The sequence below is a fragment of the Mesocricetus auratus genome, unplaced genomic scaffold, assembly GCF_017639785.1.
Source record: "Mesocricetus auratus isolate SY011 unplaced genomic scaffold, BCM_Maur_2.0 Super-Scaffold_4256, whole genome shotgun sequence".
Taxonomy (NCBI): Eukaryota; Metazoa; Chordata; class Mammalia; order Rodentia; family Cricetidae; genus Mesocricetus; species Mesocricetus auratus.
Genome location: NW_024429182.1, coordinates 17,721,152 through 17,742,909, shown reverse-complemented (window position 1 = coordinate 17,742,909; position 21,758 = coordinate 17,721,152). Strand labels below are relative to the sequence as shown.

At 44.0% G+C, this 21,758-nt stretch overlaps 2 protein-coding genes across 3 annotated transcripts in view; one reads left to right on the top strand and one right to left on the bottom strand.

The window, feature by feature from the left end:
- The window catches only part of Entpd7 (ectonucleoside triphosphate diphosphohydrolase 7), a 43,267-nt gene extending 37,842 nt beyond the window's left edge, over nt 1-5,425 (top strand). For both annotated transcript variants that reach the window (XM_005063564.4, XM_021235259.2), the window contains one exon: nt 21-5,425. In XM_005063564.4, the coding sequence (XP_005063621.1) occupies nt 21-252 (232 nt within the window). In that variant the 3' untranslated portion in view covers nt 253-5,425. The remainder of the gene's footprint in view (nt 1-20) is intronic.
- LOC101839163 (cytochrome c oxidase assembly protein COX15 homolog) lies at nt 5,398-21,718 on the bottom strand. Its single transcript, XM_005063563.4, has 9 exons — nt 21,556-21,718; nt 20,244-20,434; nt 17,900-18,022; nt 15,765-15,951; nt 13,622-13,789; nt 11,257-11,338; nt 9,432-9,586; nt 8,043-8,156; nt 5,398-6,981 (listed from the first exon to the last, which is right to left on the bottom strand). The coding sequence occupies exons 1-9, from the start codon at nt 21,643-21,645 to the stop codon at nt 6,850-6,852; spliced, it is 1,242 nt and encodes a 413-aa protein (XP_005063620.1). The 5' UTR covers nt 21,646-21,718; the 3' UTR covers nt 5,398-6,849.
- Nucleotides 21,719-21,758: the final 40 nt, after the last annotated feature.

The following is a 21,758-nucleotide window of genomic DNA, read 5'->3' as shown; positions in this document are numbered from 1 at the left end:
AGTTCTTTGCACTCCCCTAGGGACCTTCGGCAGGGAGGTGTCCGGCAGTCCCATGGCAGCTGGCTCCGCCTCTCCTTTGTCTACAACCACTATCTCTTCTTCGCCTGTACCCTGGTGGTGCTGCTGGCCATCGCCCTGTACCTTCTGCACATCCACAGAATTCACCGCCGACAAACTCGAGCCTCAGCTCCATTGGACCTGCTGTGGATCGAACAGGTGGTGCCGATGATCGGGGTGCAGGTGGGGCCGTGAGGCTGGACCAGATAGAGAAGCTCCAGTACCTGAGGGTTGCTGCTTACGGAGTTCCTTCACTTTCCTGAACTGGCCTCGGATGCTGCTTTGGCCTGGGAATTTCTACTTTTTCACTTTAATTTCTTTTTAGTGCCCAGGACAGGACCTTTTCTCAGAAGCCGTAACCTAATCTGTGAGGAACTAAGAGGCAGGAGGCCGGTGCTAACACAGGGGAGTAAGCTTAGCCCAGTGAAGCATGTTTCTCCTTTATCCTGGAAATCTGGGATGCTTCTGGGATGTAGCAATTTCCCTTCTTGCTGAAGCAAGTTCTTGTATTGGGCAACTGGAATCACGTTTGAAACTAACTTGGATCCAAAACTAACTGATACAAAGCCAGAGACATTCCAGCAAGTGCAGTTGCCCCTGCTTTCTCTGTAACAGAGATACCCTTATGTGGAGATCCACAGCCTTGAGTAGGGACCCAAGGTCTCCAAGGGTCAGTGGACCAGGATCTCAAGGCAACCAAAACGATACAACTTCCTTGCTTACTTGACATCCCTGACAGTGTTGACAATTATGTTGATTATGTTATATAGATTTGAGAGGTTAGAGCCCCTTTTAAATGAATGCTCCATTGAAGATCCGACAGTATTCTGTCTGATACTTGGTCTGACCAGGTAGAAAACACTTCCATGTCTATGTGCCTCACAGGCTGCTTGGGCATCAGTGGTGCCTTTTGAGCCTTAAGTGAGCTTATAGAATGGAGAAACTGATGGGAACCGGGGACCTGGTTTGCCTGTTTTCAGGTTACTGTCTCACGGGTGTTTTTTTCCTGTGCAGAAGATTCAGAGCAACTTCCCTCATTTCACTGCTATGTATTTTGGGGTGGGATGTTTTTGGGGTCCTTTGTTTAAGGAAAAATAATATCAAGAGAGTGGGCAAAGGCAGTAAAATCAAAGGTTTTTTGTTTTCAAGACAGGGGCTCACTGTGTATATATGTAGCTCTGGCTGTCCTGGAATTCATTTTGTAGACCAGCCTGGCCTGAAATCAAACTCACAGACATCTTCATGCCTCTGCCTCCCAAGTGCCGGGATCAAAGGCATGTGCTACCATGCCCAGCTTAAAATCAAAAGTTCTTACCTATTTTTGAAATGTTTGAAAGAAAGCAAAATCTAAACTTTGGAATAACTCGATAAATCTTCCCTGGAGCAGCCTGGCTGGTTTTTGGACATCTGTCACAAATAGCAGTTCCTTTACTGTAGAGAGGAAAGCCATATCCGTGTTCTTACCCAGGCCTCTCAGAAACCGGCCCCTGAGCAGCCGGCCTGCCCTTCAGTTGCATTAAGAGTCAGGGTTCATGAGCTCCTCCCTGCCCCTTGAACCCTGTTCTCCATGGGAAACCATGAGGGGCCTGCCTGGGATTGCTCCCAGGGCTAGTAGCTTGATCTCTTCTTTTTGGGAGTAAGGCAAGACTGGAGCCAAATTTTTTAGGTAGCCAAGGCTAGCCTTGAACTTCTGATTTTTCCTGCCTCCATCTCCTCGAAGTGCGGGTTTAAAGGTGTGCACCACCAGATGTGGCTCATTTCCTTTTCATTTTGCCAAAGCCTTTATTTATAGAGTTAGAATACAGAGAGAGAAAAAAGTCCAGATTTAATAAATTCCACACTGGGAACAGAAAGGAATGAAATACTTTACAAAATAGAGAAAAAAACAAACAAAAAACTAAGATGGTCCTAGGGATAAGCAGAGGTGAAGCGTATTGACTCTGCAGCTAGGCGAGTCGTCCACTGTCTTTTTCCTTTTTGGAGGCAGGGTCTGTATGTACCCTAGGGTGGCCTGGTACCCAGTGAGCCTCCCGCCTCAGCTGTGATTATAGGTATGCACCACCATGCGCGCATGTTAGGTAAGTAGTAATCAGCAACGGTTCTTTCACTTCAAATATTTTACTTCTCATTGACAGTTCTTTTAAACTTTAATTTTAATTGTTGTGTCCTATGAGCGAGCCTTTGCCTTTTCCTTTTTATGCTGCTTTTTAAGATGACAAAAATGTTCTTGCTAGCCATTTGCCTCCTCAGGGAACTTTTAACTTCATCTTAGTTTCTATATACCAGTTTTGGTGTTCTTGGGAGAGCCTGGTCAGAAGTTAACAGTGACCATATACATGTGCTCACACTGGAGTTGAAGCGAGGAAGTAACCCGTCCAGTTCTGGAGCTCTCCTTACTGCTTACTCTCTACCCTGATGGTACAAGGAGCTACCATTTGTCAAGCACTTACAGTGTATTGCTCCTTAGACCTTTATGTGTTGTTTATTATTTAATCATGACAGCCTTTTGGATTGATAAGCCCTACATTCTTTTTATAGTTGAAAACAATCTCAGGATGCCTATCTTTATCATTTTTCAATATAAATATATTTCTTAATTTATTTGAATTAGTCTTTGAGTTTTTGTTCGATCCATTATATTCTATTTACTGTCTTAATATTATGGGATCCAGACGTACATTTATTAACATAAAACTTCCAGAAGTCCATAGGTTAAGAACAAGAAGGGACACTGTTATGTGGCTGAGAAGGTCTGACCAAATTGCTCTTGATGGCCCCTGGGTGCTTCATTCACTCCCATTGGGTAGACTTCCAGGGGAATCTTGGTAGCCAAGTTTTCACTGCATCTGTTTTAGCATTTTTTTGTCTTTTTTTTTTAATACTTTAGGTTTTACTTTTAAGCAATTACCTTAACTTTTTTCCCCTAACCACAACATTCCAATAACATAAATACAATCTGAATGAAGGTACAAATGCCTAATAGAGATATCTACCTCATAGAACCTGTGGTGATTCTTGGGCAGTTTCCAGACTGGGCTTGGTGTGACTTCATTTTGGTTGGGACTGGGAATTGGAGTCAGAGTGGCAGAGGCTGTTTCAGCTCCTCCTAAATTGGTCTCCTGGTTTGTGCTTAGCTTCAGTCTTGCTGTCGGGAGGATGGACTTACGCCAAACTTGTGAAGATTTTGTTGGTGTTACAAAAACTGGTGTGTTCAAAAGTGAGGACTCAAAACCAAGTTTTGGCACCTTTGACTAACAATAGAGTAACAAATATTTTTGTAAGCTATGAATGCATCTGAAATCAAATACTTTTAGATAATATTCTCAATTCTGAGTGGCTGTCCTTGGCCTCCACCTGCCCCTGACTTGGATCTGATCTAACTGGAAAAGCTCTTGTACCCTACTTGGGTTTCTGTTCATCCTGGGGTTTCTGTTTCTGTGGGTGGCTCGTTATGGTTCTATTTTAAGCCAGCTTTGTCTTGTTTTATATATACCAATAGGCTGTTATTTGCCCAAGTATTTATTTTTGCTTGTTAATACTTTTAGAAGGACAGAGGGAAATCACACACCAACAGATCATTTTGCTTTTTGGAAATCTGAGCAATAAAGAGACCCTTTTATATTGTAAAGTGGAATTACTGCTCATACGTAAGGACTTCCTTTTTTTTTTTCAAGTATGAGCAGATCACTGCTTCCATTTTTATAAAAAACCAGAGTTGAAAATGTTCTGAGTAATAGGATATTTAGTCACATGTGCATGTTGGACAGACACAAGCTTGAAGATGTGTCTACTCCTGAACACCTCCTTAAAGTAGGACAATGGCTGATACCGCCCCTCCCTCCAGCCCCTGTCTGTTCCCTCTGATGTGTTACTTTCCATTCACTGTGATGACATACCTGAGACCATTCATAAAGAGAAAAGGGTTGTTTTGATTCAGTTAGAGGTTCAGCTCAGTAGTCAAGTGTCCCTTTTGCTTTGAGCCTGTGATGAAGGTACACCGTGGAAGGCATATGTAGCAAAGCTGCTTAGCTCATGGCCAGGATTCCAGAGAAGATGGAGTTCAGAGTGTATGCCCTCCAGCGACTTAAGGACCTATGAGGCTGTGCCCACAAGGGTTCCACCACCTCCCAATAACATCAGCTTGGGACCAACCCTTTAACCCATGGGCCCCTGGAGGACACTCTGTGAAGGCAGTCCTGGCGATTCCTAAGCAGCTCACCCATAGAGCACATCCGGGGTTTGACTCCACTGGCAATACCTGCCTCTAGCTTCATGTGTCTGCCTCTGCCAGCAGAGACCCTGACTATTATGACTGCTAATATTTCTGCTTCAAGTTCTCGTTCCACACTTCCTGTCTGTTGAGGCTGTAAAGTATACGCCACATCTCCTCCAAGATTTCTACCGTTAGTGTGGTCTCTGCGGTGGCTATGACATCTGCATTGTGATCTCCAGCCTGATGTTCTGCACCTCGCTCCTTCTGGTGCCTGGGACGACTGCTTCCCAGGCACTTTTCATTAAATAAGAATTCTGGTCGGGCATTGGCAGCACATGCCTTTAATCCCAGCACTTGGGAGGCAAAGACAGGCAGATCTTTGTCAGTTGGAAGTCAGCCTGGTCTACAGAGAGAGTTCCAAGACAGGCTCCAAAGCAATACAGAAAAACCCTGTCTTGAAAAAAAAATTCTGTGGAAATCTTAAATTTCATGAATAGTTCTTACTCTGAAAAATGTTCAATGTGTTGGAATGGCAACTCAATCACCCTCATGTGGGGGTGTAGTGCCGTTACATATGCCCATATGTAACCCACCATTCACCCCAGGACCAGGAGGGCTGCAGGGAAACTGGTATTCTAAAATCATGATTATCAAGAGTCGGTCTTTGCAACCAACTTCACTCTTGCAGTCACCAACCCTGCCACAGTGGATGCGTATCTCAGTGTAGGTTTCTGACGACAATCTGGGCCAGTGAAACGGCTCAGCAGGTGAAAGCACTTGACACACAGCCTGGTAACCTGAGTTTGACCCCAGAGCCCACACAAAGATGAACGGCGAGAACTCACACAAGTTGTCCCCTGACCTCTGCATGCACATGCATGTATAGTGTATGCTCCCTTGTCATACATGCACACACAGTAATAAGTAAATTCTTAAAAAGATTAAAGCCCTCGACACAAAGGTCTGTGAAAAACCAAATTAATTAAATGCTGTCATAAGAGTTATGGCCTAATCAACCCAATGGGGCTGGTAAAAGAAAAAAATTAAATCCTGGGTTAGCTGTTTGAAAACACATGTTTTAATTACCTTTATGTCTAAAAACAATGGACAGAATTGTTGACAAACTGTTGAAAACATTAAAGGAAATTTATTTAATCCTTTGTGCAATGGCTTTTCTGAAATAGACATTGGGAATATAAAATCAATAATTATATTATTTTCTACCAGTTCATGCTTTCCTCATTCAGTATTTGGGATCTATCTGATGACAGCAAATTATACAAATACAAAAATAGCTTAGAGGATCTCTGTTCACCAGGAGTACACAGAAAGCAAAATGCAGCTAAACAGCTAAAGCCATCTGTTTCAGACATGCTCAACTGTATAAAAATGAGGACCTGAAGCTGGAGCGGACTCGGGATGCCACTTGCTTGGAGTGACTTAAAATCAGGCTACACAGAGAAACCCTGTTTCAAACACCCTGCACACTCGTGTTCCAGAGGCTCGAATTTAGTGGGTCTAGGATAAATCTTGAGTTCTGAAGTTGAGGGAACCTCTTCCGTGCAAAAGCACAAACCCAGGAGGGTCTGGGACTGGGGAAATAAAACACGTGTCTTTGTTTTGCCAAGAACAGCTGAGAACTGTACCCTTTAGAATATGCGCTCACAGAATACTAGAGTTGAAAGAAAACATCATATGGTTCAGAAACTGCAGGTCAGACATATTTTAAACAACTTGAAATTGTAAACATTTAATTTGGGGGGAGCAGGGGATGGGGAAATCAAGACAGTTTCTCTGTGTAGCCCTAGATATTCTGGAACTCACTCTGTAGACTAGGCTGGCCACTATTAAAGGTGCGCACAACCACTGCCTGGCTAATGTTTAATTTTAGTACTATTCACTCCAGGGCTGGAGAGACTGCTCAGCTGTTGCTGCTCAGTGCTTGCTGCTCCTCCAGAGGACCCATGTTTTGTTACCAGCACTCATATCAGGCAGTTTACAGTTACCTATAACTCCAGTTCTAGGGGACCCAGCACTTTTCCTGCCTTCATGGACATCTGTACACACATGGCCTATGTTAATACAAGCACGAGACACACACACACACATCCACGGGGGGGGGGGGGGATCTTCACTTCACTTCAAAATCTAGCTAGTTAGCTGCTTTGAGAAACCAGATAACAACTCTAGATGTTGGTCACAGACCAACATGCAGTACCTGTTGACTGGTCCAGTAACTCCAGTAACCCATTGGGGCACTTGTTCTTGAGTCTGTCACTGTCATTACCAGCCTGACTAGTGGACAGGATTCTGCAGCACAAGGACACAGAAACCCAAGATCTTCCTAACACTAAGAAAAGTCAGGCTGCCTATTAAATGACAGACACTTCAGCAACAGAATTTAAAGGGAATCTCTGATGTGAGCACACCTTTGTGACATTGATCCAGTGCCCATCTCTGAACAGTCTTGAGAGATTTGACCAATTTGGAAACCATGCGGCGAAGACCACCCTCCTAAGTTCGTGTGCTTGCTGATGAATCCCCAAGGCACTTTCAGTCCTAGGAAGGGATCTTCAGAATTATTTTGGGACTCTTCTGAGTTCATTCATGAGCCAAAGGGCACCACTGAGCAGAGCCAAGGAGCCTGACTGGTGTGTGGCAGCCAGGGGAGTTGGAACATACATAAGCAGAGTGCTAATGCCCAAGGTCACCTGTTGTAGAAGAAAGAAGAAAGGCAGTAATACTAAGTGACTGCACGTGGACAGCCAGATATACAAGCCTCCACGATGCTGCATGAGAGCACTAAGAAGCATGTGTTTGATGTCATAAGCAAGCGTAAAATACATAAATCAATGAAATTCAAAATAGGTAAACCTAAAATTCCCTTCAGTTATCCTCTATCCATTCTTTATATTCTTTGAGACTGGGTCTTACTCTAGTTCATGCTGACCTGGAACTCATGGCACTAGCAAGCCTCTTCTTTAGTCTTCTGAGTGCTAGGATAACAGACAAGCTACTATGCCCAGCTTCTACCTGTCACAGTCTACACTGACAGTTCCCATTACCAGTTTCTATATGCCTTACTTTCATATACGTGATTACTGAGAGATAAAGGTTTTCATTTTTGTTTGTTGGAGGCAGAGTTTCACTGTGTAGCCCTGGATGGCCTAGAACTCACTATGTAGACAAGACTGTTCTTGAATTCACTTCCCTCTGTCTTCCAATATACAGGCAGTTTTATGCTGTTTAAAACACTGTTCTGTCACCTGATTTTTCTTAAACTGCTATGCAGTATTCCACAGCAAAGATACCATGGTTGTTTTAGTTTTTTTCTAGTTTTAATCATGGCAATTCTGAGTTTCCTCACACAAAGCTCCTAGTGTATTAGGGTATTTTTAAGGCAGACACACGGTCAGTTTTCTGGACCAAAGCGTTATATATTATATGTATCATATATATTGCATAATTGCCCTCTGAGGAAAGCTATTATAGGCTCATGGTCTCACCAAGAATATCAAAATGTATCAATTTTCCTATACCCATGCTAATAACATCTCTTTGCCTGCACTCCCCACATCCAAAATTCAGCCCTCCTGTGTGTGATAAATAACATTCATTTAGTTGCTCCTCTCTGATATTAAAAAGCTGTTGTGTTTATTAGCCATCTGTCACTCCTCTTACGACAACAGTGTACTGATACTTTTTGTGTAGTTTTTCATTATTAATCTGTTAACATTAACTTTGGGTTGAAGCCACAGATCAAGAAGGGTACCTGTGCATATGCCAAAGTGAGCAGAGTCACGGCTGCCATCTTGGTCCTTCGAGGAAGGGGGACTCTCCGGGACAGGAAATAGAGCACCGTAATGGCAGTGACTGACGTGATTCCCTAGGAGACAAAGACCGTCATCACACATGCTAGGATTGCAGCCACACTGACCCCACTCAACTCATACCTCCCTGGAACCCGAGCAACCAGGAAGAGCGTTGCTAGTCACAAGGACACTGTCCACCCGGGTTGTGCCTCACTAGCGTCGCCACAGTCCTCTCCTGCTGGAACTGAGGTGGCACCGTCACCCAGGGCACCGCCTGAGTTTGTTTACTACTTTATACACACTTACCTTCCCTCAGGTGAGAGCCTTGCTCTTTAAATCAGATCTTAAATCCTAAGCTGTAATTTTATATCTAATTTTACATTCTTGTTTTTTCCCCAAAGATTTATTTTACCTTATATGCATGGATGTTTTGCCTGCATGCATGTCTGTGCACCATGTGCAGAAGGCACCTGAGGGTACTGGAGCCTTTGGAACTGGAGTTAGTGTGAGTCCCCACGTGGGTGCTGGGAACTGAACTTGGGTCCTCTGCAAGAGCAACAAGTGCTCTTAACCACTGAGCCATCCCTCCAGCCCTAATCCCCTATTACAGCAGGGCTGACCTTAGCACATAAAGGGTTTAACTTCCCTGGGTTGTGAGTAGGGGGAATGGTAGTGCTTCCAGTTGGTAAAAACAATGAAAATCTTGGTTTCATTGAGGGTCTGGGGTAGCAATAAGGTTTCTTTTCTGCATCCATGCCGGAATGTTTTCTATCCTATCTTTACATCTGATTCAGAGTGAGCTACAGGGGCAGATCCAACCATACTTTATTTATTCATGCTAAAATACTGTGTAGGGGTGGGAACTACCTGGGAATGTCAGCCCTAGCTCTTGGATATGAGTCCTCTCTGGACCCCTTGTCTGCCACCTCATACTCCGCATGCCTCCATCTGATGACTACTGCCTTTAGCGTAACACTCTCACTCGAGGGCCCATTTCTGTTGGTCATGTTTTAGAACGCTGCAGGAGAAACTGTGGGGTCTCATTCGATCTCTCTTTACATGTTTTCCTGAACGCTAAGGTTAACTTCACTGTTCCTCTAAAGCTCCTCTCAGCCCTGCCAGCTAGCAAGGTCTTCCACTTATGCCTTGTCCCCCGTGACCCTAGCCTGCCTTCTCTAGCAACACTGGGGTCTCCTGGGTGCACCAGTTCATCATACTCAGGCTGCCAGGCCGGTCTTAGTACTGTTCCCACACCATCAGTACCTACGGGCTCCAATAACGGAAAAGTATTAATGAAGTACCTTTGGGGCTCCTCCATAGCTATGTGCTGTGTGAAGTAGCACACTTACCAGAAGCCGGTGATCAAACTGCACCATGGTGGGATTCTCGAAAACATTCTTCAGGATGGGGGAGAAGGTAAGAAGGTCCTCTGGGATCCAAGAGTCTCCCATTTTGGGGAAGGAGTTGTAAACCAGCCCTGCATCCAGTCCTGCCACAAAAGCCCCTGCATGCCGAGATATACGGGGCTTACTAGAGTGAAGACCAAAGGTTAGCTCTGAATACAGACTTCTCCTACCCCAGAGCTACACAAAGGAACTGTTCAGAGGATAGTAGACAAGTAGGCAATTGGGCTTCCCAGGTGGAGAACATACACTACAGTCTCCACAGGAACTCAGCAACACCTCGAACCCTTATCTGCTCTGACCCCAGGGCTGCCGTGTCTCTGCCAGAGACCAGAAGCGCTGGAGGAGATGCCTATTAATTCGGAAAGCCTCCTTTGCTTTTGACTCCGTGTCCTTCCTGTCCCTAACCCTGCTGATAGTAGAACTTCAGGGTTTACCCTCACTTCCTCAGTCTCTGCTCAAACATCACCTTATGAGAGGGAGCCCCGGCAGTCTGACATGGAGTCTCTTGCACCTTATGAGAGGGAGCCCCGGCAGTCTGACAAGGAGTCTCTTGCACCTTATGAGAGGGAGCCCCGGCAGTCTGACATGGAGTCTCTGCTCCATTCCTCTCCCTTCATCTCGCTTTCTTTTCCTCACTCAATGTTACTGGACACGCTTTTGTCGTGCATTTTCCGTATTTCTTCCCAAGGATTCAATAAGGAACAAAGAAGATACAAAAAAATCACAAACTTACAAACTAAACCCTGGGTAAGCACAAAAGCAAGGCAGGTGTGAATGGATCTATTACCGCCAACAGAGAGTCAAAGAGCTTTGAATCCTTCTTGTCAAGATGACTTACAAGATCAAAATACACATTATACAGGAAAGAAATGAAGAGCAGAGAATCAGGGTAGGGTAGGCTCCTGGTCTGAACTAGTGTTTTTCATGACTGAGCAGCACTGTCCAATAAAGCCTTCTGTGATAATGGAAGTGTTCTGTCTCTTCCCTGCAACACGTTAGCCACAGATGATCACTCAGTGTGCTAGTGTAACTGAATGAGAAAGTGCTGTTAACTTAAGTTTAACCACACAGGGATTCTGATGCCTGTATTAGACAGTGCATTCCAGAGTGAGAAAGGTAAAGGAGAACACAGGATTTAAAGAAGAGACGTTCAGGGCTAGAGCAACGGCTCAATGGTTGTTGCTCTTCCAGAACACCTGAGTTCCATTCTCAGCACCCATGTTGGATGGTTCCCGATTACATGTAACTTCAGGTACAGGGGATCCAATGCCTTCTCCTGGCCTCTATGTGTACCTGCACACACATGGCATACACTCAGGAACACACACATGCACACATAGTTAAAGTTTAAACTCTCAGGAGGAAAGAGGAGCTACAGTGGTCCCAGCTCGTTGACCATCACTGAGGACAGGCCACCTGTCTGACCCACTCTGGTGTAATGTGTACTAACAATGCTCACACAGGACAACTAGCAGCCTTTGCTATACACAGGCACTGATAAGCAGCCATGTTCATGACGTGCAGCCATCATCTCGTTTATACACAGTGTGCAGTTCCCAGGGGAGGCTACAAATCGATTTGGACTTGGGCGGTATGAATTTAAGTAAATGCTCAATAGTTCTGTTCAGTTGAGTGGACAGTAGGAGCAGAAGCAGAGGGTAAATGGGGGAGCAAAGGAGCCAACCATGCTAGGGAAAGATAGAGGCAGCGGGAACAGCAGTGTTTCACCCCGGACAGAACTGCACCGTGTGTGGGGGACGAAGCCTACCTGAGAGAGCCGTAAGGAAGACCAGGCCTGCTGTGCCACCAGCAAAGCGCCTCAGCCACAGGAGCTGCCGGGTTTCAGGTAACTGAAAAGGGTAATTGGGTTATCTGTGTGGTAGGAACTATGGAAGCAGCAAGATCTCCAAATCCAAACCCAGACAATGTAAGATTACACTGTCTCTGTCTGCTAACAAGAGCACATACCCCAGCAGACACTGCTCTACATAGGATGAGTACCCAGCAGACACTGCTCTACATAGGATGAGTACCCAGCAGACACTGCTCTACATAGGATGAGTACCCAGCAGACACTGCTCTACATAGGATGAGTACCCAGCAGACACTGCTCTACATAGGATGAGTACCCAGCAGACACTGCTCTACATAGGATGAGTACCCAGCAGACACTGCTCTACATAGGATGAGTACCCAGCAGACACTGCTCTACATAGGATGAGTACCCAGCAGACACTGCTCTACATAGGATGAGTACCCAGCAGACACTGCTCTACATAGGATGAGTACCCAGCAGACACTGCTCTACATAGGATGAGTACCCAGCAGACACTGCTCTACATAGGATGAGTACCCAGCAGACACTGCTCTACATAGGATGAGTACCCAGCAGACACTGCTCTACACAGGATGAGTACCCCAGCAGACACTGCTCTACACAGGATAAATACCCCAGCAGACACTGCTCTACATAGGATAACTACCCCAGCAGACACTGCTCTACATAGGATAACTACCCCAGCAGACACTGCTCTACATAGGATAACTACCCCAGCAGACAGTGTTCTAACATAAATCTATTTCACTGTTAGACATTTATTATGAATCTTCCCAGATACTACAAATAATTAAATTTAAATAGCTCCCAGTAGCAAGTAGTTATTGTGATAGAGAACATGATACTATATCACTTAACTATCATCTCAAATTCTTTCTATAATTAGGTAGAATATAAACACATAAAAAGGGAAAATTTGATAAAAGTTATCAACAGCCTCCAAAGTTCAACTCCAGTGTTTGGCCTGGAAGTCAAAGGAAGAATTTTTTCTTTTTTTTTTTAAAAGATTTATTTATTTATTTAATATATTCTGCATGCATTTATGTCTGCAGGCCCAAAGAGGGTACCAGGTCTCATTATAGATGGTTGTGAGCCACCATGTGGTTGCTGGGAATTGAACTCGGGACCTTTGGAAGGGCAGTCAGTGCTCTTAACCTCTGAGCCATCTCTCCAGCCCCGAAGAATTTTTTCAAATGAGGAATATTTACTATGAAAATGCTTCAGTATTTGGCATTCCTGTGAATATCTCCAGTTCTTACTGGCACCTAAGCCCCTAGCTCTAAGTATCTATTAGATAACTATACTGAAAAATCTGGTGTCACATCAAAATATTCTCCATGAACAGCTTATCCAGGCTGATTTGTCACTTTTCCAATTAAACATTTTAAACTGTGTGTGTGTGTATGTGTGCTCACCCATAGCACATGTATGGATATCAAAATACATTTTTGTGCAGTCTATTTTCCTCATCCACCTTTATGTGGGGCTGGAGGGCTGACCTGAGGTTTCCAGGTTTGTTGAGCCAACTCACCAGTGCAATAACCACTATTTGTAAATATTAGAAAAAAGGTGAGCTAGGAGTGATGGCTCACACCTTTAATCCCAGCACTTGGGAGGCAGAGGCAGGTGGATCTCTGTGAGTTCGAGGCCAGGCTGCTCTACAGAGTGAGTTCCAGGACAGCCTCCAAAACAATACAGAGAAACTCCGTCTCAGAAAAAAAAGCCAAAAAAAAAAAAAAAACCAAAAAAAAAACCCAACAAATTGACATTTCCTGAAGGAAAACTAGCACACAGAAAAGAACCTTTTAGACACAAATCACTATGGTTTAATAGGCACAGCATGGGACTGAACTCCATGTCCCCACTCAATGTGACATAGCAGGGCTGCTGTTCACCAGCTTAAGCTTAGCCACAGCTCTTGCTGGTCTTCCCATCCTGCTGTTCGCTCTCCATTTGGGGAGCCAGGGCTAGAGTGGTTGGGTTATGTTTTACCGTCAGCTCTCCTTGCCCTTCCCCTAAAATTTGACAAGATATTCAGCCTCTGTATCATCTAGCAACTTCACTTCTGAATGAATATATATGTATATATATCACAAAGAATTGAAACTGGCGTCTTAAAGGGCTAGCTGCTCACCCATGCTCACAGACACATTCTTTACAACAGCCAAAGTGGGAGCAGCAGGTGTTGGAGGGAATCTGGTCTGACTTAGGAACTTTTCATTAAACCAGATTTCCCCGCCTCGTCAGTACCTGCGCAGCTGTGGCAGCAATGCAGACGGACACAGGCTGGCCTTACCTTGTGCCGAGGAAGCAGCAGCGAGAGTGAGGTCCACAGACTGGCACAGTAAAGGACCAGTGCAGACCCCAGGTGGGCTGCCAGGCGGTACTGGCTGACCCGAGGGATATCGTAGGACTCCGGCTTTTCTTCTAATCCACTTTTCACCATATACCAACCTAAGAGACCCTACAATTCAAGCAGAGAGGGGCAAATCAAACAGGTTTGACCTGCCAGGTTCTACTGAGAAAGATCATTCCTAGAAAGAACACCCTTCCTGCCTGGTTTCCACACCCTTCTAGTGTTCAGAAGTGGGAACTGTTGGCAATCCTGCATTAACAGTATTAGTGCTTGATCGCTGTTTAGACTTCAGTTCTGTTGACGTATAGTTCAGGTATATGAAATCACACAAAAGTTTATCTGTGCTCAAAACTTTACAAATGCTTGATATAATTTAACATGTAAACCAGTGAGATAGAATAGTTTCTTCTATGAAAACTAGATTGTATTTGGAAAAAGCTTAACAGAGGTTAACTGTTTAAAAACAATTACTGTCAAGGTATGTGGGTATAAGACAAGCACAAAAGTCTGGGGGGAAGTCATACAAATACATAAGATTTTCATGTAGATCGCTTTGCAAAAATATATTTCTACTCTCTAAGAAAAATGAAACTGGAAACTATAATTTGTGGAGATGAAGAAATTTAAAGTTGAACTTCAAATTTCAAATTCAGCCAAAGAAAGGCTCAGCTCTTAGGAAGGAAGGAAAAAGGGAGAGGGAGGAAGGAAGATTGGTAGAGAGAGTGCATGTTTAAGCCAGACACGGTGGCACAGAATTGTAATTCTAGCCTTTGGAAAGTAGAGGCAGGAGGATCAGCAATTTGAGGTCATATTTGGCTACACAGCAAGTTAGAGGTCAGACAGGGTACTTGAGACTCTGTTTCATAAATCGAAACCAAACCGACCAACCAAACAATAACAACAGAATCCCACCATTCTCTAACAACATGCATGTTTATGTTTAGAAAGCTCACAGAATGTGTTACACCCCATGGACCTCTGCTTTAACTAGCAAACAGCCTAACCGCATCAATTCTAACCTTATCAGATAAGACAGAATCATTTCACCCACTGCCTCCAATCCCACAGATTCAGGTCAAAGGGGCGAGTTTCTGCTACTTCTTCAGGTAATCCTTTGGGGATATTTCCTCCTCTTTTCAAGATTAGCCTAGCTATTGTAATTACCTTCCATCTTCAGGGACCCTGGAAAAATGATGGCGCATATAGTGTGAATTCTCTAGCCCAACTTGTTTTCTCCCACAACCCTATCTGACAACTTAAATTTCTACCTTCATTTTTAATGTTTAATTATAAAATTAAACTTTACATTTTATTCCATCTAATTTGCTTAGTTACTAAAATATAATGAAAGTTAACTTTTATAATAAATTTCTATAAAATAACTCTCATTAGTGTCTAATTCTTTATTGTAGTTTCTATTGCCTCATTAATCAATTCTTAATTAGATTATCCCTTTACCACTTCTGAGTTAATTAACTACCTAGTTTCCTTCTAGTCAAATGATGATGCTGTGACACCATCAGGACCTTTACATTTTGACCAAATTCTTGTAGGAGTCTTCTCTAGTTCCTTTTCTTGGTTCTTGGCTTTAACTGAGAGAATCTCCCAAAGCTCTTTTCCTTAAGTCTAGCTTATATGATTTTAAATACCACTTATACTTGAACATCAGCTACATCTGTTTCCCAACTCTCACCTCCCAAATTGTTTCCTCTGTAGTCACTCTTTCTCAGGCAGCAGACAAGGTAGAAAAATGGAAGAGAACACAGGAAGAGAGCCTCAATGGGGACATGAACTCTACTTCTAGTGGTCCAAGGAAAAGTACTTACTGAGTACTTCCTGAATTTTAGACACCCAGCTAACTGCTTTATATATATTATCTCATTTAATATCTACACTCCCTAAGTGGCACTATTATTATCTCTTCCTACAGTGAGTAAGGAAATCATATATGACAAAAGTCAGACAGCTTGCCCTAAGTGACAGAACTGGGGCTTAAAGCCAAGCCTATGGCACTAAAATGTGCATTCTTACCTAATCTACTGTAGTGCTTCCTTAAATAATGCCACTCTTAAATAACTCTTACCTGGAAACAAACTAAGCCACAGAGGGCAAGAACACGTCCTTTCATGCCACGGCTGAGCCAACCCTTTCTCCAAAAATAGGCAGCAGGCAGGATGTACGCAAGGCCTACAGCTCGACCCCACATTCGGTGTGAGTATTCCATGTACCAGATAAACTTGAATTCCGCCAGTGTCATGTCATGATTCAGGCTAGGTGAAATGGGAGTCAAAAATGAAGAAAGATGAAACCGCTATTGGGTTTATTTATTTACTTTGGCATGGACACATACATGCCACAGCATGTGTGTGGGTCAGAGACAACGTCTTGTGAATCAGTTTTCTGCTCTCTCCTTCCACCTCCTGTTTGAGGCAGGGTCTCTCTGTGTCTACCATTGCATCATATACTCCAGGCTATGCTGGTCCTTGAGTTTCTGGCTGAGTTTCCTGTCCACCTCCCATCTCACAACAGTGCTGGGATTATAGATGTATACCACTACATCTGGCTTGCTCCACAGGTTCTGGGGTTGAAGTTAAGTCACCAAGAGAATGGGGCAAGCACTTTTATTGCTAAGCCATCTCCTCAGTCTCTTCATTTGTTTACCTATGGAATGCAGAAATCTTCTCAGTCTTGCAGCTTCACATATCTGTCCTCTTCCTCATCAGTAATTTTAACATGACTCTGGGCTTAAATCCTAAACAGTTCACTATATTTAAGTAAACCAAAGATCAAGAAACCAATCTAACAATTGTGAAGGATTTAAAGAAGCAAAACGCTGCATAGGATATATGCTGACTAATTTTATGTCAACTTGACACAGGAGAGAGTCATCTGAGAGGAGGGAACCCAACTGAGAAAATGCCTCCATAAAATTGAGCTGTAGGTCAGCCTGTAGAGCATTTTCTACCTTCCTTCCTTTATGTCTTTCTCTCTTTTTTTTTTTAGCTTTTCAATATAGAGTTTCTCTGTATAACAGCCCTGGCTGTGCTAGAACTTGCTCTGTAGGCCAGGCTGGCCTCAAACTCACAGAGATCCACCTGCCTCTACCTCACAAGTGCTGAGATTAAAAGCGTGTGTCAACACTGTCCACCATGGAGAGCATTTTCTAAATTAGAGATCAATGCGGGAGGGCCCAGCCCATTGTGGGTGGGGTCATCCCTGTGCTGAGGTCCTGGGTTCTATAAGAAAGCAGGCTGAACAAGTCATGGGGAGCAGCATGTCAGTAAGCAGCTCCCCTGTCAGAACGTAATCCAAGAATGGAGCTGTGTGAAAATTCTGAGTGCTTGTGAGAAAACTTCAAGGAAAAAAATAGTGATACATTATTTGTGGTTTAATAAAGCTTGTCTGGGGGTTCAGAATGCAAAGCTAGCCACAAGCTATAGAGGCCAGGCAGTAATGGTACACACCTTAGACTCGGGTAGGAGACTGAGGCAGATGGATCTGTTAGTGCAAGGCCACACTGAGCTACATGAAACTGTTCCAGCGTAAAAGAGAAACAGCTCACACAAAGGTGATCCCAGCACTTGGGATCACACGCCTTTAATCCCAGCACTAGGGAGGTGGAGACAGGAGTGATATGACTGGGTGGAGAAAGGAATATCAGACAGGTTGGTTATTGTATGAGACTCCTATGTGTCTCATTTTTAGGGTCCATTCTCCCAGGTTCCACTACCTTTAGAGTGGTAAACATCTCCATGGCCTCTGCATCAGCTCCTTCCTCTTGGTTCCTGCCTTGCCTGAGTTCCTGCCCTCACTGCTTTTAATGATGAATTGTTATATGGAACTGTGAGTGAAATAAACCCTTTCCTCCCCAAGTTGCCTTTGGTCATGGTGTTCCATTACAGCACTGGTAACTCTAACTAAGACAGGATGTTTACTTGAGGCGCTTTGTAGATGGTTCAGTGAGTAAGAATGCTTGCTGTGCAAGCGTGAAGAGTTGAGTTCAAATCCCCAGCACCCATATAAAAAGCTGGGCATGGTTGTGTGTCCTGTAACTCGAGTGCTGTGGGGGACAGAGACAAGAAAATCCCTGAGACTTGTCAGCAGTGAGCTCAGCTCCAGGTTCAGTGAGAAACCATGTCGTCAAGCATGCTGCACGCATGCCCACACGCCTTCATCACACACAAGTCATGACACTTACCTGACTGCTTTCTAACTTACATTTTAAATTCTGGAAATTGCTGGTATTTTTGGAATTCTGCTTCCCATTCTTCTTGGCTTGTGGGTGGCTTCATCTCCTTTATTAAATGCCAGTCTACCATTGAGAGGCCAGACTCTGTCAGCCTTAGGGTAGAAAATTTGTGAGTATATAATTCCAGAGTATTCGTAAATAGTTTATGGCAACAAGTAGCTGTGAACTTAACCTGTAGGTATGAATCGTTTCCTCTTCCTTTTTTGTTTGCATTGTTTGACATGGAATCCAGGTTCTTGCACAAACCAGGCTTTGCATGCCAGCTCTTATTTCTTTACACTTTTATTCTCTCAGTTCTTTGATTCTACCTAACCACCCCCCATTTATTGTTTGTTGATTTTTCTCCTTTCTTCTTTCCTGAAACAGGGTCTCTGAGGTGGCCTTGGCTTGCCTCTTACACTTCCCAAGGGGTGAGATTACAGGCTTGTGTCACCATGACTGGGTCCAGTTTTTCACTAGCATTTCTTTACAGGCAAAAACAATCCTTAGATTAAAGAAATGTGTAATAAAAAGGCATAAGCAAAATCCTCATTACTTTGAAGCTAAGAACTCAGGGTTGTGCACACACAAAGTATTCATTCAACCATTGAGTTATATATATCACCAGCTAAAACTAATGTTCTCTACAGCCGGAAAAGAGGCTTATTGTAGAAGTACAGGTTACAGATACTAATCAGTTGCAATTTCCCATAACAGTCAATGTTTAACAACACAATATTTTGAAACAGGGGTGTAACGAATATGAGGACAACACACACACATACACCTTTAAAATTAAAAAGTAGGGACTGGAGGGATAGCTCACCCAATAAAGTGCCTGTCTAAACATGAACTCAAGCCTAGAACCTATGTTTAAAAACACAAAAAAAGGCACAATAGCACACAATTGTAATTCCAATTCTGGACAGGTTGAGATAAGCATTCTGGGAACTTGATGGTCTATGTGACAAGTTCAAGGTCAGTGTCAGGCCTTATCTCAAAAAAAAAAAAAAAAAAAAAAAAGATGGGCAGCACCTAGGAATGAAACTCCAAGTCATCTGACCTCTACATGTATACAGACGCCTGTGCACACACAGACACACAAACTAAAAAGTACTTCACCAAAAAAAATCTAAAGGCCAAGGCAAGAAATGTACAAAATAAGCCTGGAAAACCTTATCCTACCAGAATGCAAAGATGCTATCAAAGGACCTTGTCAAAAGATGTTGAGACCAATGTCAAGAGATTCCTAACAATTAAGATAGGAGTGTTTAAGCAAGCTATCAACATAACCCTCACAGTCGACAAGATATCAAATGTATTTAAATGTATGAACTCATAACAAAACTTTAAAACTCAGCTGAGCGTTGGTGGTGCACGCCTTTAATCCCAGCACTCAGGAGGCAGAGGCAGGCGGATCTCTGTGAGTTCAAGGCCAGCCTGGTCTACAGAGCGAGTTCCAGGACAGCCTCCAAAACAATACAGAGAAACCCTGTCTCGAAAAACTTAAAAAAAAACAAAAAACAAAAAACTTTAAAACTCAAATCCTTTATTTGTAGCCTTTGAAGGACATTGGGAACAGATTTACTATTTTGAAAATTAGTAAATGAAGACAGCGAATCAAGTCTTGTCTTTCCTATAAAGACTACATTCTGGAGTAGTGAAATTGCTACTGAGGGAAAGTTTCTCTTTATAGTTAAGCTAATAAATTTTTGGAAGTTTTGGAATTCTAATGAAATAATGGATACAGGAAATAATAATCAAGACAGGTACAGTCCCCAATTGACTCTAGAATGAATGCTCCAATCACCTATACAGCATTTTGCCCCCTCGTTACTAATCTGAATCTAATAAGCATCTACTCACTTACAGGACAGATGGGGACAAAGAATATGTTAGATATCACTAGACAGTCAGACTGTGGGTAACCATAGGACAAATGACTTGGCCTTCTTCAATCACAACAAAACTTCGAAGATGTGAGAGGAGGAAAAGCCTAAATCCATAAGGTCTGTTTACATTGATAATCTAAGAGATATATGAAGCGATTGTGGTCCATGAACTGATGTGTTTAATTTAAGCAAACAAACTTCAAGGGGAAAAGTTGAGATAAATGTGAATACTGGAGAGGTAAACTCTTCAGAAAACAATGCCCAGCTACCGGTGAAGAGTGAAACCTGTTATGATGGGCTCCTACTAACAAAACACTAACCAGTTGTGAAGCAGAGCAAGTTATTAAGTTTCTCCATCTGTAATTGAGAGAGCTAAACCAAAGCATGCCCAGAGCCCGCTTCTCCCACCGACAACCTGAGTCACAAAGAGTAAAGGACTCACCTCGTTACTCCTCCAAGGATAACTGCCCCAGCTACCGTTCCACTGCAGACCAGGAGCCACCGGCCCACTGCCTGCTCAGCTGCCCTCGAAGGAAGGGGCGCTGTACCTTTCCCGGATCGCAAAGCCACTTCAGCGATGGTGCCATACTGCCCTGGCCTCAGAGGACGCCTGCTGCCGAAGCTGCAACCACACTAAGGACGGAGAAAGAAAATCATACTTGAAGAATCGGGGAGAGACTGCTCAACACACTCAGCCTCAATTTGCCTGGAGAAAAGCATCCCATAAGGCTGCATTTTCACAGCTACCAATCTGGTGGATTGCTGTCTCTCATCTGGACCACTGGAAACCCTTTTCCTAATGGGCTTTCTCCTTTTGGTCTCCAAATGTGCTATACTCCCCCCCCCCAGCCCCAACAGGTGCCCTGCCTGACTGATACTACCCACTGCAGATCTGGGCTTGCCTTGTTACTCCCCAGACTTGACAGGCCACCCTCACAGCACAAGGACCTCCCCTACCACAACCCTAAACATACTGCCTGCCATGTGTCTTCAGGTCATCTGTCCCTGTGGCTCACTAATCTGGGAGCTATGCAAATCAGGTTCCGGTCAATCTCTCTCTCTTACTATCTCTGTTTGAAGCACTGGTCCCTTACATGGCAAGACCTAATACACATTTAACAAGTGACCAACACTGGAGTGAACTGACTCTTCCAGGGCACGGGCTGCCATGTGAGCATGTTTCTCTTCCTAGATCATGACACAGTGATAATGACTAGAATCCTCTGCTTTCTCTTCACATCCCCCAAATCTTTCACCTTTTAGTAGTGGGTATCAGATAAGAGAATGCATGTCCTCTTTGGTTCTAACCCTACGAGTAAGAAAATGTATGTTCAGTTTCCTAGTTCTAATTAACTGGGTAAGGAGACAAAGTAAGCCTCACTTTTCTTCTCTGTAGAATGGGGTTATACAGCAGTTCCTGACTTAGCAAAAACCCAAACGTGCAAAAAATACAGAGCGTTTATCACGTGCTGAAAGTTTAATGCATATTTAAAAACGGAATCCTCACCAACACCTTGGGAAACAGTAGTTATCCCTTTCTACAGATGAGGAAATTGAAACATAAAAGCTAAATGAATTGGCCAGGATTACACAAACAGGGGGCACTAGTTCCGGATCCTCATTCGGGGCTGTCCCGACACGAGGAAATGTGTCGTGAGATAAGGGGATAACAACTCGCGGGCGGTTCATTAACTTTATTCTAGCCTTTTTCACCCCAGCCGGGCTCCCGTGATCGGCCCAGCTGCAGTGGGTACCTGTGCTCTGGACGCCGCCCTAGGGACGAGGAGCCCGACACCGCGGCTCCCCACGAAGGCCTTCAGGGGCGGAAGGAGCAACCGTTGCATACTGACAGCGCACAGCCTCCCCCGGAACGCCCCAGCTGCGGTCCCCGTCTCCTCTCCGGAAAGGAGAAGCACTTCCGGGCCAGACCCCCGCGCGCGCCCCCTGCGCGGCAGGC

Bases quoted from the DNA above. Each gene is read 5' to 3' on its own strand.
- LOC101839163 (XM_005063563.4), bottom strand. From the start codon at position 21,645: ATGCAACGGTTGCTCCTTCCGCCCCTGAAGGCCTTCGTGGGGAGCCGC. The intron at 15,952-17,899 runs GTAAGTTAGAAA...CATTTCACCTAG, and splicing joins CAATTTCCAGAATTTAAAAT to CCTGAATCATGACATGACAC. The intron at 9,587-11,256 runs GTAGGCTTCGTC...CTCGGCATGCAG, and splicing joins CTTCCTTACGGCTCTCTCAG to GGGCTTTTGTGGCAGGACTG.